We start from the raw sequence: 14,903 nt of genomic DNA, 5'->3' as shown, positions 1-14,903 counted from the left end.
AAATGGAAACGTTTTAACAAATCAGATAGATATCCGATCAGCGAAAACGCATGAAATGGCCAGGTGTAAACAGGCCCAAAGTGAAGCATGCTTAAAAGAGCAACACATCATGCCGCAATCTAAAGAAATTCAAACTCGGGTTATCTTTGTGTAATATTAACATTTGTTTGATGATCTGAATCATTCAAGTGTGACAAATATGCAAAAAATAAAAGAAAGAAACCGGAGGGGGCAAAAACTTTCACAGCACTGTATACGGGTGTGTGTGTGTGTGTATTTATATATACATATTAAATATAAATGGTACACACACACACAGTATGTAAACAAACTTTTATTTTGAATGCGATTGATCATTTTGCAGCCCTAAATAAAATACACTTTAAAATACATACAAATGGGAAAACAATAATGTGTTTTTTTTACTTTAAACCGCATAAACACATTTCATTACACCAAATACACAAAATAATGTTCTTTTTAGCAGCATCATATGACCCCTTTAAATGCTGTCTTTGAGTCAATCAATGTGGCATGAGTAAATATTTTTGGGCCACTTAATCTATAGAAAATGTCTTATTCTATGAATGGTACTTATTTCCTATAGCTAAGACAATAAACTTGCTACATTTGTCAGAATGCCAGAATGTTTTGTCATGCACAAAGTTTGTTCATTCTGGCTGCATTACGTTCATGTATAATAGTGTATTCGGTGTATACTGCAATTGATATGCCGATGTTACTTAAAGTATGTCAGTCCATCTATATGTCTATGCTGATAGCCAGAAAGCCAACATCAGAGAGCTCGGCTCACCAGGGAGGGATCCTGCCAGCTGATAGCTTCCCCTTCTGAGTTTCACTTAATAGTCTTCTGGCTACCAGCACCGGGTTCTTGATTCCTGATAGAAAGAGCAGCATTAGTATCACTTTCACTCAAGACAGCTTGAAATATGGTCAAAGAAACCATTTGGCTTTCTCATGCGCATCTGTTGAAGAATAATGCAGTTCATTGGAGTTCACTGCACCAAAAAAGCATTCTAAAACAACATTGCATTAATATCATCTAGTTTCACACTGATATTTTATGTAGATGAGCAGAATATTTCAAGACAATTCATGTTGAATTGTGTTTTGCTTGTTTTAACAAACATGGCATAGAATCGATCCTGTTTTGTGCTTGTTTCAAATGTTAAAAAGTACCACATATGCCACAGATCAAGACCAAAAGCATAACTAACTTATTTATAATATGTACATTTACCATCTAAAGTAAAAAAAAAAAAAAAAAAAACTGTTCTTTTAACCCTGCACTCTTGCATGTACAAAATGCATTTAGCCACATTCCCATAAAAGGTTGAGGAGGGTAGAAATTGGCTTTTATTTATTTTGCTTGAAATTCGAATAGCACTTTTGACACATGATAAAAAGCTCCAACCAGCCTTGCCAATGTTTCTAAAAGCACTCACCACTCAAGGCTCCAACAGCTCCATAGTTTAAGGACTTCCCATCCATGATGCTGGCATCACACTCAATCTCACCAGAGAGGTTTAGGTTGGAACCGGTACCCGCATTGGTGAACGGGGAGTCCTGTAAATAAGCATAAACTTTGACATTTTAAAGCCAGGAAACACTGATGAGTAGAATGAGTAGAAATGTGTGTAGACTTTCTGTGTAGTCTGTCACAGATCTTAGTCAGGGTAAGATCAGGCTATGAGGTATAAACTTTACAAGGGCATGCAAGATGTTTCTTCAGCTGATAAATTGGCATCAGCGTTATTGTTGTTAACCAAAACTAAAAAAAAACAGTTTTCATAAATGAAATAAGGCTGAAATAAAATGTACAATAATATGAAAAAATAATAATTTAAAAACTTAAATGAAATTTAGAATTTTTTTTTTTAATTAACTGAAATAGTTTAAGTTGACGTAGTAAAATAATTAAAACTCAAAACGATAATGAAGCTACATTGAAATATTTAGAAAATAATACAAATTACAAAAGGACGTGACATGAAATTATTCAAACTATGATAAAAAAAAAAAGTTAAAACAGAAAAATGTGACCCTGGACCACAAAACCAGTCATAAGTAGCACGGGTAGCAATAGCCAAAAATACATTGTGTGGGTCAAAATTATCGTTTTTTCTTTTATGCCAAAAATCATTAGGATATTACGTAAAAATCATGTTCCATGAAGATATTTTGTAAATTTCCTACCATAAATATATCAAAACTTAATTTTTGATAAGTAATATGCATTGCTAAGTACTTCATTTGGAGAGCTTTAAAGGCGATTTTCTCAATATTTTGATTTTTTGCACCCTCAGATTCCAGATTTTCACTTTCAGATGATGTATACATCTCAATTTCGAAAAATTGACCCTTATGACCGATTTTGTGGTCCAGGGTCACAAATAAAAGCCAATTCAAAATATTACAAATATTTTTTGTAGATTGTTGAATTTGACTTCCATGCTATCCAATTAATATCTGAAATGTTTACTCGTATATTTTCTGAGAGGCTCTATTCCGTCCTAATGAGTTGGTGTGTTGTGGTGATCCACTATCACCTCTAGCTCTATAAGAGCTGCTGTCACGGCCTCCAGCGCCAATCCTCCAGCTCTGAGCCTGTCCACAGCCTGAAACACATTAAATCACAATTGATGACAGCAACTTTAGCCAATTCCTAAAACCAACTCAATGTGCATTCAGTGTGTATTTTGTTCTTAGGATTCAGGATCTTTATGCAGAAAGGATTGCACTAAACTAATATATACAACTTAAAAATGTGATAATCCAATACAAAGAGCTTAAAAAGAAAATAAAGCTGCAGTGTTTTCCACTTGACAAGCTTCAAGCAGAGAGCGTGGAACGGTATATTAAGCCGGGCACCAGACACTGCTGGTGTCATGTTATCAACACATAACTCAAATTCCCTGGCACAGGTGTTTTACTTGAGCCTGATCCCTTCTTTTCATCCTTTACAAGGCACTTTGGATGGGGAAAAGCATTGCACTGCAGCTTGCCAACCTATGCATTACTGTTAGCTGCAAGCATCTATTACAATTTTGTTAGCATATCTTAGATTTTGTATATTGGCAGAATAAGATTCTGCAAAAAAGTATTCGTCTTTGTGTTAAAAACGCCACACAATCCGTATCAGAAAATCATGCAAACTGAGCTGGGAATGAAAACTGATTAAATCATTGAATTGACGTCTTGTCGACGTGACCTCTGGCAGAGCTATCGAAAGGTTACAGTTCACAGCAGAAGAATCTTAAGTTTTGAATGAAGTATCACATGCAACTCACTTTCTGGCACGCTCTCTTGCACGCATGTTTGTATTCCTTGGCTTTGGATTCTGAATGATACCCTGCCCCTGAGGAGGTAAAAATCATCAAAAATAAAATGCATTCAGTTTGTTTCTTACAATGAGGTTCTTCCGCTGTTAACAGTCTGTAGTTTTGCCTGTCTTATGAGATTTATTTATAAGCTATTTTCTTACAAATAAAGTTTGTTTTATAAACAAAGTCTTTATGATCCATTCATTTTCATCTTAAGCATTAAAAAAAAACAGTCTGCCAGAAAATTAGTCAGTATTTAGACAACTTCATGTCATTTCAAACCCATTTATTTTTCCATTATTTTTAATACAATGACAGTTCATAGTGGCCACCTGTCAAGCTGTAGAAAGTACAAAAACACTAGAAAAGGTACCATACACATAGTCCATACACATAGACTTATATTTCAGGTCTTCAGAAGCTATGCGATAGGCTGAAATTTAAGACCGTTTTTGACAGGTCAAATCCCATTCATCAGAATTGTTGTTATTAATGTCAAAGGTCATTGTTTCAAGTATGTTGTACCTGGATGTGGCATTCTGTTTTGAATATGCAGAACAGAGAATGACATTCGAGAGCAGCAGCAGATGAGAAAATTATCAGTGAATAAGAATTTAAATTACAGGCTTTTGTATGGCTTCAGAAGACTTGGAATACAGGGCACAACACTTATGGACTTCTTTTATCATACATATGCAATGTTTTTGGTCCCTTACAATGCTCAACAGATGTGGTCATTATGAAGTGTTGTTATATGCATTTTTGTTTTTCTAATCTGGGCTTTTGTATTCCAGACATAACAACACACTAGTTTGGAATGACATGAGGGTAAATAAACAATTACATATATATATATTTTTTTAGTGACCTATTCTTTTTAGGAAATCTCTACATCTAAAACAGGAATCAATCAACAAGACTAAATTAGACCATTGCTCATTCAGAATGCAACAAGTTTATGCAGAAATGTACTATGGAGAAGCGTTTTTACATAATTTCCAAAGGGACACGCATTCACCTGCATGCACCAGCACAAAACCCATAGCTTTGCCGTCATGACAGGAGACGGTGCTGTTCACTGTTGACCCTGAATTGTTTAGTGGAGACACAGTCTCCTTGCAATCTGTCGAGCTTTCTAGATTTTCCATGACCCGTATCCAGTGTAGCTTGCATTTTGACCCATCATTCACTCATAACTCCAAAACACTTCTCCAAGTCCTGAAAGCCAAGAAAGACAGAGTGAGTTATTATATCTTCAGAATTCAACTCATATATAAAAGGGAATTATATTATATCTAACTCAATTGGTAGTAATAATGACATACACATTTTGACAATTACAACAATGACAGATTCCTTGTATTTCAATGCTTCCCTTTAAACCTCTCTCTTCATCTCAAGACTGTTACTTTGAAAAGTAATACTCAGATCAGAAACATGCTTTCAGGAACATAATAAACCAAGTAAACTAACTGTTTGCTAAAAAATTCATATTAAACTCCGTTGATGCGCTTTTTATATGCATAAACTACTGACAAATTCAGTCCTACAAAACAGATGAAAGAATAAAGATAGCCAAACTCACTCGCGCGAAGACTTCAGGTGCAGACGGAAGAAGAGCGTGCATCTCCACAGTCATACGCACGGCACAGCATCTCTACTTACAAAACACACATACAGACTGCACTAAATAATGAGTGTAGTTGTGCGTCTGCTGCATGATTGTGATATATGATGTGACGAAGCGGCGCATGTGCTCGCGTCACAACAAAACACTTCCTGGTTCAGTTGCACATGTGACCGTGTGACTGCAGCAGCGGCCTCCAGCGGCAGAGCCATGCACTGCGTTTATCAAATATTTTAAAGAAAAAGGACAGCACAGTTTTTACACAGACAATAAAGCTAATTTTGATTTTTTTTTTATTTTTTTATTTTTTTATATTTATAACATAGGAGTTACTTAAGATAATACTAATTACTATGAGTATGAAAAGTTATGTATAATAATGTATAAAATATGTAATATAGTAATAGTATAGCATACAAAATAAATACTGAAACAGTATGAACTGGCGTCAGGGATATAGCGCAGTATAACATGGTATAATCTCCAAAATGCAGATAACACAGAACTCTACATATCTGATATTTTATGAACACAGTTTGGTGTTATTCATGCTAAACAGATGGTCTTACTGCCATGTCAAGCAAACCAGTTGTGGCAGTGGAATTGAAAACACTCCTCTTGGGACTATAAGCTTACATAAACATGTCCTCCGACTGAAGTCAAGTGCAGATGATTCCACTGTTTGAAAAAACGTATTTTTTACAAAAAATAAATAAAAAATGATGCCAGCAAGAAGTTGCTTCAAGGTTATAGCTTTTTACTCCCGTTGGTGCTCTTTGGAGGGATAGCAGAAGCACAACATCCATGAGACTTGTGGGATTTCATATTTAAAGCCTTTCAGAAATCAGATCCATTAAAAACCACAATCAATGCATTGCGAAGAAGAGAAGAGTGTGTCTCAAAGTGTGTATTGCAACAGTGTAATAAAAAAAAAAAAATCAATTATAATATCCATTTACGGCTTGGTGTCACATGGTGTCATGTCTTCTGGCATGCCCAAATCAACGAATATACCATTTAAATACAAGTTAATGTCATGTATATTAAAGAAAGGCATTGCTAGACTGAGAGAGAGAGAGAGAGAGAGAGTGTGTGTGTTTGAGAGTGTGTGTGAGCTGCATGATCGACTGATTTCTGTCAAATGAATTTATCATCCAGACATTTACCACCTTTCAATTCAGATTTAATCATAAAACTAATTCTGTGAAACATTATACACCGTTTTGAGCTACAAACCTCTGGCCTGTCAGAGCTAAAATAAATGTATTCCTTATGCTCTTATGATTTCTTTCTACAGTGTATTGTGATAGATTTCATTCTGCCTGTGTCTTTGTTGTGTGATATGGCGTTTATTGATGCTGAGATCATTGTCTTTGCTCGGATAATTATCAATGTTATAGACTTGCCTGCCATTCAGATCTATGCTTCTTTTTATTTTAACAGTGTAAACATAATACAGTTTTACTGACTTAAAGAATGACTATGCTTTACCATCTAAAATGGCACAATGTAGTTTAAATCAACAACACTGAGGGTTAAGTTTAAGAATGGACCGTCACACTTACTTTTTTCTCCCTCCAAATTCATACAAAATTGCCAGGATAATGTACAGCTAAAATTCTAAAATAATTTCAACCCAAATCAACGTTTAATTTCCACATATTTATTTATTTCATGAGTAGCTGTGTTAACATTTCTAGTCATTTCAACATTTTTAAAATCGGTTGCGGTTGACCTTCACATCTGGAAACAACGGAAGTGATAGCACTTAATTTCACCACTCTCTGATGTTCAATATCTGCTTACTGGCTACCAAAGACTTTCAAAACTGTTGTGACAGTGCAAGTAATGGACAAAATGGACAATCAGACGCATTCTCTTAATACAAGGACGGTTTTCTATGTTTTCATCAAAGTATTGCATCCAGATGGTTGTACATTTGCCAGCCAACAAGTACTTTCCTTTAATCATCTGCTCTCTTAATGATATTTAAGTTGGCTAACATTCACACCACAGTTCAATTAGCGCAGTATAGTGTATATAAGGCTGGAGACAGAAACATTTTGTTCAACTTATGCCTCTTGCTATCAAAACTACAAGATCAAAAAAAGAGAAAGAAGAAAAAATATGAGCTGCTTTAAGTTTCTTGATGTAAGTGAGTTGATGGTACAAAGCTCGTTTGTTCTGGCAGAACTTCATACAGTAAAGAAGGAATAGCTGAACCCCTTTTTGCCAACCCAATTTACCATGATTAAGGTTAAGTTATTTTTATTGTTTTCTTTGTTTGTTATTTTTGGCTTCCATCGATAGAGCTGAGACGCTGTGTCTTGTTAGGTATAATAGATTCAAGTAATGGCACCATGTGTACAATTTTAAAATGACAACAACTTTATACAGTTCACTACACAACATTCTGTTGTTCAGTGTCAGGTTATATATACATTTTCAGCTGAGACATATGTATGGTCTTTTTCACATGGGATTCTGCGTGAAAACACTTTCTTTGTCATAAGAATCAGACGCTGAACTGCCTAATGTCTCAAGTCTCCAGTTATCAACTCTACAGACTTCTTAATTAGTCTAGACTTTATGTCAGTCTCCAATCTCTTCTCATCCAGCTTGAAATGTTCAGACATTCCTCATACATAACCAGAACAGATCCAATCTGTGACTATTCTCAGGACCTCTGGACCTCCAACCATCAGGAATGTGTTGTGATGAGACAGGCCAGCAAAGCACGTCTTTGCACAAATGTTTGGGACAGAACCCATCAATAAAAATAGTCCTGTGCCCCATGAATTCACTTGATGGCCTTGTCTCTTGATGAGTTTTTGATGATGATGATGATGATTTGTATGTTTTTAGCAATGCCTTTAAAAAAATCATGCCTTGCTAATAGACTCTCATTCATGGTCTGGAGCTTCTCTTGAGTGGGTGTGAGGAAACGCTTTCAGCTGTGATATGAAGGAGTGTGATGTGGTGGGAAAAACTGCTTCGTCTGACACTATGGCAGAGTCTGTGCACCATGTGATCAGTGACTGACAACTTCCTTCCCTTTTATGCTTTTGTAGTGATTGAAGAAGAAAGTAGAACAAAATAATTGCTCAAGGAAAGATCTATGGATGAACAAAGCATCCCCAACATGCTCTTGTCCCTCAAACCACAAGGCCTTTGTCATTGCGACATGAGTTGGTGTGTTCCGAATACAAAACTTCACAGGCTTACTCACATAACTATCAAACACACATACAAAACCACAATCTATATGACTACAGCTCCTCAACATCACTGCTACAGACAGATTAAAAAATTATAAAAAAATAAAAAAAATCTGGAGAACTACCCTCAGAAAAGCAATTTTTATTGATTCTTCAGCCATCAAAAATATGATCAATATTTATTAGTGAGTAAACTTAATAAACAGTAAGATTCATATCTATGAAATGAGGAATTGTTGCTTAATTGCTGTCACAGTGGAATAGATGGGCCTGTATCAGTGATGCCATCCATGTAGTCCGTAGAGAGGAAATTGCAGTTGTCATGTTGTCCTTTGATATTTTTTTTTATTGCATTATTTAAGTATTTACCTTTTAGTTTTACTTTGCACTGCCTAAAATAGTAAGTAATAGAATTATAACGTTAAACCAGGTCAGTTCTTTTAGATTTAGCAATCAGTGTACATTTTACAGTGCTGTATGAAAGATTTTATAGTAATATTATAATCAGTAAAGGAAATTAGCCAGAGTATATTAGATCACAGTATGTGCCTTCTTCTTATAACCAGAGAAAGACTGCCATCTACAGGACATAAATATAATCAAATCTACCAAAAAAAAAAGAAAAAAGAAAAAAGTAGGCCTATCGTTCAATATTGAAAACTAATAAAAACTAATTTCAGAATAATATATAAGATATTTAGCCTAATTAAATATAAAAAGTAACACTAATGAATGGACCCTTTTTTCTGAACAAAATGGTAAATGCAGTCTCCGGACGATTGCACTTCGTTATCTCAAGAGCTGATTTGAGCTCAGGTACAAGCAGGTAAACAAGTATTAAGTCACATGTGGTTCTGTAATGATTATAAATTATGGAATGTCGGAATATTCTTTTTGAAGTGCCCAAAACTGTTTTAACATGAAAATTGAAAGTCATCAAATTATTACAACTACTCCGGCTGTGAAGTCTCTTAATATTCATGACCCTGCGCCATTGATTGGTTTTCAAACTACGTGACAATATTAATGAGCCAATTACAGGACTTTGAGCGCCATAACTGTTAATAATATTCATAAAAAGCCTTTGTTATTGGTTACCAAACAGTGTCAGCGTGATTAACATTCATGAGATAAACCTTCACCTCAGCACTTGCAAGTTTGCCAGCAACGCATACATTAGCTAAGAGTTTATTTTTTTTTATCTCTGGTAGATAGACACCCGTTGAAGTGAAGACATATATGAGTTGGTAAAACATTTCGGAACACTCAAGCAGGCTTTACCTGTCAGCGCTTACAGGTACAGGTGTTTATGGAAGTGCATACATTATAGATATGATACATAAGACGTAACGTTAAAAGGCAAACAGGTGAAGTGTATGGGGTGTGATAAGTGTCTCGTCACCGAAGACCCATGGCGTCTGTGCGCGTCGCGGTGCGGGTTCGTCCGCTGAGCCAAAGGTTAGTGCGACTGATCGAAATCAACATAACTAGCTACTAGTGGCATAAATTACCTACTGTATTTATTAGATAGCATTATAAAGGCTGGTCTGTTACCTAAAGGTTTACTAGCAATTTGGCACAATGTGGAAAATAATTGTGACTAGGCTACAATATTAATATTAGTAAGTCGAAATGCAGATTAAGCGCATCTGACAATACAGCAGAAAGATTAATGTATTCATTAATTAATCTCTATCATGAATCTATTTAACTGGAGAGCAGTTTTCACAGTTATAATTATTTTACAAGTTCATTTTTTCACTCATTGAAAAATAGTTATTATGCAAAAAATCAGTGGCATTATCATAGACAGCTTTTTTTTTCTCGACAATTTCTCTCACCCTCTCTCTTTATTTCTCTCTCAGGGAGAAGGACCTGTCAGCCAAAGTCATTATACAAGTGGATGGACATAAAACCTCTGTCCTCAACATGAAAGTGTGTCATTCAGTTGATATTTAATAGATTTTTCTTTATGTGCATTTGTAGCTCGCAAAGTCAGAAATGAACCAGTGCTTGGTCAAAAATCACCCTTTATTTTTTTGTTATACCTATCTAAAATGTAAAATATTTTCAAATATTTGCCATTCAGTTTGTTGATGTGATTTATGCTTTGTAGGAGAACTACCACTGCATGAATGAAGAATCGTTTGGAGAGAGCACAAAGTCTTTTTCATATGATTTCTCTTATGATTCAATGAACAGCACAAGTCCAAACTTTGTGACCCAGGAAAAGGTACATGTGCCCAGTAATAATAATGACAGAAGTGTTCCAGCACTAATAAAACTAGCTGTTCCTACTGTATATTTATTGTCAAGGTTTGTTTTTCAATGTCATTATTTCAAGTTGAAGAATGGTTTATTGACAATATTAATGACTCATTTTGCTAATTTGGTTTATTTACCTGATCTGCAATTGTACGGGCTTTTAAAACCTTAGAAGATAGTTTCCAGTAAGATCTCGTCAGTGACTAAAAATAATTGTTTTTGTACAGCAGATAAAGATTCCAGGTGTAAGTATGGCAATTCTGTACAGAAGATGTGTACTAGCGCCCCCTACAGTATCACAGTGAAAACACAGATTCTAGGAGCACAATTATAGATCAAATATATTTAGACTTTTTCTAAGTATAAGTCAAGTATACTTAAATGTCATTTTAAGTATATTTCTGAGAAGTACATAAAGCCCATTTCTGAGAAGTACATAAAAAGTAGACAAAAAGTATACTTTCCTATTTTTAGTTTAAAATAAGTATACTAATAGCACACTTGAATAAACTTCTTTTTCGTAAGGGTACTAAAGAAAGTAACTTTTTAGCAAATTTTTCTTTGTGTCATCTGTCATTTCAGATTTTTGAAGATCTCGGCACCGATGTCCTGCAAGCTGCTTTTGAGGGTTACAATGCCTGCGTCTTTGCTTACGGCCAGACAGGCTCAGGAAAGTCCTACACCATGATGGGCAACCCGGTTAGGTTCACATCTCATTGCTGTGTCCTCCTCAAGTGTCATTTTAAAACCAGTCACAGCTAGTAAAACACTCCTGCTCTTCAGAAGACGCAAATAGTGGTTCTCAACCCTGGTGACTGCTGATCAGCTATTTCACTGCATGATTGTGACAAGGGCAAAATATGAAGAACACATAATTATAAGCCGTATCGGTCTGTCATCCGAGAGACTCATTCAGATTTGTTCTGATGATAATCATTCTATTCTGTCTGATATCCCCGCTTTGTCCTGGGTAGTAATTAAAAGCCGCCATTGCAGATCAGAGAGGAAAATAATGTGCAGACTTTAATGGAGTTCTGATTTATTCAAAGTGCTGGTGAAAAGCGCAGAGTGAAGAAATATTTGAGAGAGAGAGAGCTGAAATCAAAACTTCTTAATTGTGTGGATGTTTGAAAGGGCAAAAGCACCATGGGAAATCATTCTTTGTCCTAAAATGTTATTCTATACTTTTAGATTTTTAATATTTGAAAGATGATTATGTGGAAATACTTTCTTCTATTCCAGCTTAATGTGCAATTCAATAGATGACAATAAGATACATCAATTACATTCTTCACTTTTAGAGAGAGTTTACTGGTTATTTTACAGCAGGTTTTGATTGCACAGTGTCACATCTTTGCTTGTTCTTCTTAAATGGTACAAAATGTCTTATGTACATTCTAACAATATCCATTATTTCTGACCTTGGTCAAGCTTATCTCTGTCTTTGTAGTTTCTTTAGTTTATTGACATTTTAATAGCTAGTAAATATGCTTCATGCTATGTTTATTGTTTAGTTTTTTTTTTGTTTTATGTTTAGATTTATTTTTGCAATGAAAATACAACTTAATCACATTTAGCTGAATAATTATGTATTTATTTACATACATACTGCACATACATCTATTACAGCTTTTCTTGCTTGAAGGAATAGTTTACCCCAAAAATGACAATTCTGTCATCATTTACTCTCGTTCCAGACCTGTATGGCATTTTTCTTCTGTGGATCTCAAAAGAAGATATTTTGAAAAATGGCTCCTGTTTTTAAAAAAAAAATTTTTTTATAGTCCATGCAATGAAAGTCAGTGTGGTCCAAAACTTCATTGTATGGACAAAATCTGTTGAAACATTCTTCAAAATGTCATTTTGATAATGGTCATAACACATAGATCATCCCTTGTTGGGAAGAACCTGCAATCTTTCGGTCCAGTTCCTTAACCACCTGGCTACATTTAACCACACATTTTCTGTTTCCCCTCTCTCAGGATGATTATGGACTGATTCCACAGATCTGTGAGGGGCTGTTCCACCACATCAGTGGAATGTTACAAAAAGACAAGGCATCATTTCACATGGAGGTCAGGTATAAACGCGATATGCATAGATAATAGCATAACCATGCTGTGGGTAGACTGCCAAAGGACTGAGTAACAAGTAATTCAGATGTGTCAAGAGAGCTACCTACATGACCACAGTTGTCAACGGCTGCTCCTATCATTTGCTCCATGGCGGTTTATTGTAGGTTGATGATCCCATCAAAATCCCAGGGAGAAGGACAGGCAGACTGCAGTGTGTAAATGAGGCGTCCATTCTGGCAGCTTGTCCTTTCTTATGGGCATTGTAAGATAGCAGGAGTGTAATTACGACCAGATGATCAGGAAGGTCAGTGTACAGCCTCCGTCTGCTTCCACCTAAAGCAGTTATCATAGTGGCTTCTCGATAACAGCCATGTGGTAGATTAGATGAGAGAGACAGACAGTGAAACCAGGGGTGTGACTAGACATATTAAATGTTATTTTAGACATCAGAGATAGGGTAAACGTACCTATTAAGCTCACGTACCCATTAAGCACACTTCCAAATTTGAGCTCAGATTATTAAAAAGACAACATAATGTATTATTATACTTGATGTCTTAACCAATTGATGTGTTTGTTACTACAAACCTCCTGTAATTTCAAGTCAATCAGATCATTGCACACTGAGATATGAGTCTCCATGTGTTCACACTGTCTGGCGGCCATTTTCAAAGCTGTCTGAAAACTTTCACCAAAAGAGTAGCTCCTTAAATGTGAATTATTTAGACGTTTAAGCCTTTATTTTGGGTAAGTTTCACTACTTACTGTTCTGTCAACTCAAATCTGCAGACTTGCTCTGACCTTTGGCAACAAGCATCAACTTCTCCAGACTGTAAATCGGAGGAAAATCGGGGCAAAAATCGTGTAGCATATTCCAGCCTTAAGAGACTATAGATAAGTTGACATCCATTTAATAAGAGGCTTCATAATGAGGCTAGTTTCTGTGTTCATCCCCATGAATGAAATGCTTTATTGGTTTGTTTTATTTGATTTTTGAATATGTGTTACTTAGCTGAACGCAGACTAGTCTAGATGTTGCAGTGTGCTTAAATGACACTTCGCTATGAATATATAACTGATCAAATTGAATCCCTTTTTCCTTGATTTTAGTGTTCTGTTTTTTTGTGGTTGACTTTGTACCTTCAAAAAAATATTTTTTCAATTATTCTTTAAAAAGGCTGTTTAAAATAAACAAGAATTGTTAATAAAACATGATGTGAGCTTAATGGGAACAGGGGTGTGCTTAAAGGGTACAAAAATGTACCCATTAAGCACAGCCGGACTTTTTGCATTTAATGATGTATATCTTAATTGAAATGCTTTTGTCATTTAAAATAAAATTAAATATTTTTGTGTGTGAGATTAATATTTTATTTTAACATAACTTTTTATACTGAAACCAATATCTTGTGCACTAAAAATGTCTCAATGTAGATTTTGGTGAGCTTAATAGGTACGTTTACCCAATATGACCTAGCTATTCCAGTTCAGTTATACACTAGTTTTCAGAAGTTTGGGATTTTTTTAAAATGTTTTTTGAAATGCTTACCAAGGCTCCATTTATCTGATCACAAATACAATAAAAACAGTAATTTTTTTGTTTCTCAAAATGGAATTTTCAGCAGCCTTCAGTATCTTCAAAATCATTCTCAAGAAACATTTCTTATTTTTATCAACTGTGCTGCTTAGTATTTTTGTGATTTTTTTTTTCAAGATTCAGTTCAAAGATCAAAACAGCAGCATTTATTTAGAATAATACTAATATTTTGTGTCATCATAAATGTCTTTACTGACACTTTTGGTATATTTAATGTGTGCTTGATGGATAATAGTATTATAGTATTTCTAGTACAGAATTATACTATTGTAGTATTTATTACAGTAAAAACAAAAAACAAAAAAAAACACTTACTGACCCCAAATTTGTGAACAATAGTAAAGGCCTATTAAATTTACTGCAATACTAGGGTTTGGTAAGTTTGACAAAAGTCAAACACGTTCTTATGGAGCTATAAAATTCCAAAATAAAATGTATGCTGCTATGTAGTTCACCAGAGGCATTGATTAACAACAATATTGACAAGAAACAATATTGTACAAAATACTATTAATTGAAAAATATCTGTTGTGTTACATGTTGTAAAAAATTGACTGTTTGAGTCCACATTTCAGTGCAAGCTATTTGCCTGCGCAGATTCTAGATGTGAATGCGCCCATTGTAATAAAGGAAGCTGTCGGGTTAAATCTCTTGCTTGTGGTATGAATGAAGTCTTAAAATACAGTTATTGCGTATTAAATCAATTGCTATTGCAATCTGAATTGCTGTACAAAAAAAAGGAAAAAATAGTCCCAGTGCTTTCAAAAAAAAAAAAAA

At 34.9% G+C, this 14,903-nt stretch overlaps 1 protein-coding gene and 1 pseudogene across 1 annotated transcript in view; one reads left to right on the top strand and one right to left on the bottom strand.

Annotated features, from left to right (window-relative positions):
• Positions 1–5,112, bottom strand: part of tasp1 (taspase, threonine aspartase, 1) — a 33,144-nt gene extending 28,032 nt beyond the window's left edge. The window contains exons 1-6 of the mRNA XM_016508681.1: positions 4,930–5,112; positions 4,363–4,562; positions 3,312–3,379; positions 2,571–2,639; positions 1,467–1,587; positions 815–899 (exon numbers count right to left, since the gene is read on the bottom strand). Of these exons, the coding sequence (XP_016364167.1) occupies positions 815–899; positions 1,467–1,587; positions 2,571–2,639; positions 3,312–3,379; positions 4,363–4,492 (473 nt within the window). The 5' untranslated portion in view covers positions 4,493–4,562; positions 4,930–5,112. The remainder of the gene's footprint in view (positions 1–814; positions 900–1,466; positions 1,588–2,570; positions 2,640–3,311; positions 3,380–4,362; positions 4,563–4,929) is intronic.
• Positions 5,113–9,600: 4,488 nt separating this feature from the next.
• Positions 9,601–14,903, top strand: part of LOC107705356 (kinesin-like protein KIF16B) — a 35,562-nt pseudogene continuing 30,259 nt past the window's right edge.

The sequence above is a fragment of the Sinocyclocheilus rhinocerous genome, unplaced genomic scaffold (genome assembly GCF_001515625.1).
Source record: "Sinocyclocheilus rhinocerous isolate Xijiao unplaced genomic scaffold, SAMN03320098_v1.1 scaffold564, whole genome shotgun sequence".
Lineage (NCBI taxonomy): Eukaryota > Metazoa > Chordata > Actinopteri > Cypriniformes > Cyprinidae > Sinocyclocheilus > Sinocyclocheilus rhinocerous.
Note: the sequence above shows the minus strand (reverse complement) of the source record. Positions and strands in the feature narration are given on the sequence as shown.